This window comes from Zerene cesonia, chromosome 26 (assembly GCF_012273895.1).
Source record: "Zerene cesonia ecotype Mississippi chromosome 26, Zerene_cesonia_1.1, whole genome shotgun sequence".
NCBI lineage: Eukaryota > Metazoa > Arthropoda > Insecta > Lepidoptera > Pieridae > Zerene > Zerene cesonia.
Window position 1 is genome coordinate 1,477,580 of NC_052127.1, and position 3,803 is coordinate 1,481,382.

The window sequence follows — 3,803 nt, forward strand, 5'->3', positions numbered from 1 at the left end:
AATTTAAGTAATTTATAAAAATGATAATAATAAATGTGTAAATATTATATAGGTATCCGATTGCTACAAGCAATTGCGAGTCTATGAAATGAACGTTATAATATTATTAATTACTACGTCCATGCAATAATAAAGTTCCTTATTTTACTTAATATTGTACGTCAACCTAAAACATACCCTAGCTTTGGCTTTTTTTTATTATAACTATGTACGAGTATGTATGTATGAAAAAATAAAAGGTTTGACAATCCCTCTAAGGCATAACATCTCACAATATCTTTACGATTTAATTTTTTTTTTTTAATTTATTATACTTGAGGAAAAAGTAATACATTAAGAAACAGATTTGCTGAAACATTGATATGACATAATGAACTACCGTGAAATGGACTATAGACTACAGCTAGTCCATGTCAAAAAAGTGACATTGACAGAGCATCTACTTTTATCACTTTTATGCATTGACATTGCATCGGTTACCTATTTTATTTATTTATAAATTAGTTATTCGTCTTTTGTGGTTTTATTGTTCAATTTAAATCAAAATAAACGAAACATTGACAAATCTTAAACATCAAAATACATTCTGATTTCATACAAATGGCTAGTCTGAACATTTGCCGGGTCTGCCTAAGAACTTATTCGAAATCTTACAATTTTGATCAATTCCAATTAAAATCACATTACGAAGCAGTTTTGGGTTTAAAAGTAAGTATTTTTTTATAACTAAAAATAATGTTTGTTATTGTTTATCTATTTGTTATCGTTAAATGCAATTTTCCCACCAAAATCAAATATTTATTAAATCTATAGTCGAGCCCTAAAAATTATGAAATAAATTTGAAGACCAGTCTAAATGTTAGCAACAAACACATAAAACTCAAAAATCAGATCAATCATTGGTGATTAGCATGTGGTGAGAATTTAGGACTGAAATCGAAAAGTCGGGAGTTTGATACCCGGCGAGTGCAGGATTTATATAAATGGCTTTTTCGATTCAACTGCACATTATTGACCATTCCACCATCCACTGCTCAAAATAGGTAGGGAAAACATTGTAAGGAAACTGGCATATTGTAAAGTTCCACAATATGTGATATTTGCCAACCTATTTTTGGCTTTTGTCGATAATTATGGCCTGAACCATAAGAGACCAACAAGCCTGTAGCCTCTATTCTATATCCCGTACATCAGGAAGTTGATATGTTGACTGATGATGATTATCTATTTCAAATTAACTCAATATTTAAGGTCAATGATGAAGATGGATTACCCAAGTTCTTCTGCTATGAATGTGCATCACTGCTACAAAAGTTTCATAAATTCAAAGAAAAATGTCACAAGGGGCAAGAAGTTCTCAAGGAAATGCAATCAAGAGGATTTGTAAGTTACAACTGAAGCTCTTTCGTTTGTGTTTTAGAAGTGCTTTGCAATATTCTTTTTACAAGATTAACGTTGTATTTAAGTTATTGTATGATAACTGTTCAAATGAATTCAACCACACTCATTCTATGCAATAACTGAAGCCCAATTCCTTTAATTGTCAATCCTTTAATTGCCCAATCCTTTAATTGTCTCCTTATCCCACAGCCTTTAAAAGGGAGCAGGCCCTGTCTGTGTATATGTGCATATGCGGTGGTGATCCGGCAAACCACCAGCTTTATTGCCCACGTAAACACCAAAAAACATAACCAGAACTATATGTCTTCACAAAATGTGTTACTAAACAGTGTGCTGTATATTATAATTTTATCTAGATTCCTATCCTAGTGCTACATTTCATCTAAAACAGGTTGGCCGTTTGCATGAAAATTACATAGTGACAAACATACATGGTTCAAAAATAAATGTATGAAAGTGGAAGGTTATCAACAACTTAATTAAAAATATATTTTTTATGTCATTGAAAATATTTATTGTTACAGTCAGGTATGAAATGGGGGTCAAAGGTCACTTTTATTTATTTTGATGATTTGATCATTATTTCAGATAACATATAAAGCAGTAAACAGTTTGGATAGAGAACTTCTTCAATTGTCATCGCCTTTTAAGGAATATATTTATGAAGGCTGGGGCATCACAGACAAAATAGAATACATTGATAATATAGTCCTTGAATTTGAAGACAGCACAGATAATCTAGATATGGCCATAGAAAATATACAAGTTGAAAAAGTTGAAAATATCACGGACAATGAATTGGATTTCTGTGAGCAAATGGATACAGATAATATAATGTATGATACAAAAGACCAGTTTGAAATTAAAATTGAAGATGAAAAGAAAAAAAATAAATGTATTACAAAGACTAGTTTGCTATATGACAATGTGAATTGGAGGGTGATTAATTTGACAGAAGATGAAGCTATTAAGGTATGATTTATTTTGTCTATGTTATATATATTTTGTCGGTGCTTTTGGATATATATTATTATGTTCAAAGACCTGAAACGCTCCTTGAGCATACCTATGTCCCAACGAATATTAAAAATACAAAAATACCTGTTTCTGTCAGTCTCTTCTTGAGAGTAAATGAATATTAGTATGAAGATAGTTTGAGACCTGAAAAAGGATATACAATAAATAGGTTTTATCCTAGGGGCTATAGGTATAGCAAATATACAAATGCATGAAGCTAAATTCTTGTGTGACAATGTTCATTCCCATACCCCTCTGAACTTGCTGGACTGATTCTCGTGAAATTTTTTATGAGTATCAGTTAGGTTTGAGAATCGGCCAACATCTATCCTATCCTATTCTACTAATATTATAAATGCGAAACTTTATAAGGATGTGTGTGTGTTTGTTGCTCTTTCACGCAAAAACTACTGAACCAATTGCAATGAAATTCGGTACGTAGACAGCTAGACAACTGGAATAACATATAGGCAACTTTTTATCTCGATATACCTACGGGATACGGACTTACGCGGGTGATACCGCGGGGCGCAGCTAGTTTTTCATACCACTTAATGATAAGAGTAAGAAAGAGTCAGCTAGTATAAACTTTTTTCTATTACAGGAATTTCGTTTGCGCAGTGAAGATCCAAAATATATAACAGCAGCATACAAATGCAAGGATTGCCTCAAAGGTTTCTGCAGACAGGACATGTTGAAGCGACATATGGACTTTTTGCACAGTGCGGTATGTGTTTATTTATAGAGTAGCTATGCCCTGCGGTTTTGTTCAGGTTCTTTGATAAAATTTGCAATGGTAAACTTGTCACAGTGGTGGTTATGATGCGGACCTTGAAAATATTATTTGTGGGTATTTTGAGTGTGATTTTGTATTGGGAGTTGAGCACGCTTCTTACCGGGCCAGCTCTTACCGGGGTATTGTATACCTGCATAAAAAATCCAGTCTGAAATAGAAGCATACTACTGTGTTTCGATCTGTGAGTGGTGTTATCTTCTCATCACCTGTCCCAGTCGATAGCTTCTTTCTAATTGTCAATCCTTTTGCCTTACTGAATTGTTTGTTTGTTTGTTTGAACGCACTAATCTCAGGAACTACTGATCCAATGGAATTTTCTTGTGGTTGATTTTACGTGAGTATTATACATTTAGAAATTAAAGACTTTTAAATGGATTTTAAACGAGAGACTGGTCTCCCCGTGAGCTCGCTCGCTGTAAACAGTTCGAAACGTCGGGTTAATAATATTATGAATAAATCGCGTTTAATATCCGTTTAAAAGTCTTTAATTCTGGTCCGATTTGAAAAATTCTTTCAGTGTTAGATAGCCCATTTATTGAGGAGGGCTATAGGCTATATACGTACCGTTATATATATATATATAAATTAT

The 3,803-nt window shown here is 32.8% G+C and overlaps 1 protein-coding gene across 1 annotated transcript in view; it reads left to right on the plus strand.

The window, feature by feature from the left end:
• The first annotated feature begins 445 nt into the window (after positions 1-445).
• LOC119837100 (zinc finger protein 878-like) overlaps positions 446-3,803 on the plus strand; it is a 14,578-nt gene continuing 11,220 nt past the window's right edge. Inside the window, exons 1-4 of the mRNA XM_038362599.1 lie at positions 446-708; positions 1,252-1,383; positions 1,990-2,373; positions 3,023-3,145. Coding sequence (XP_038218527.1) covers positions 601-708; positions 1,252-1,383; positions 1,990-2,373; positions 3,023-3,145 — 747 coding nt within the window. The 5' untranslated portion in view covers positions 446-600. The remainder of the gene's footprint in view (positions 709-1,251; positions 1,384-1,989; positions 2,374-3,022; positions 3,146-3,803) is intronic.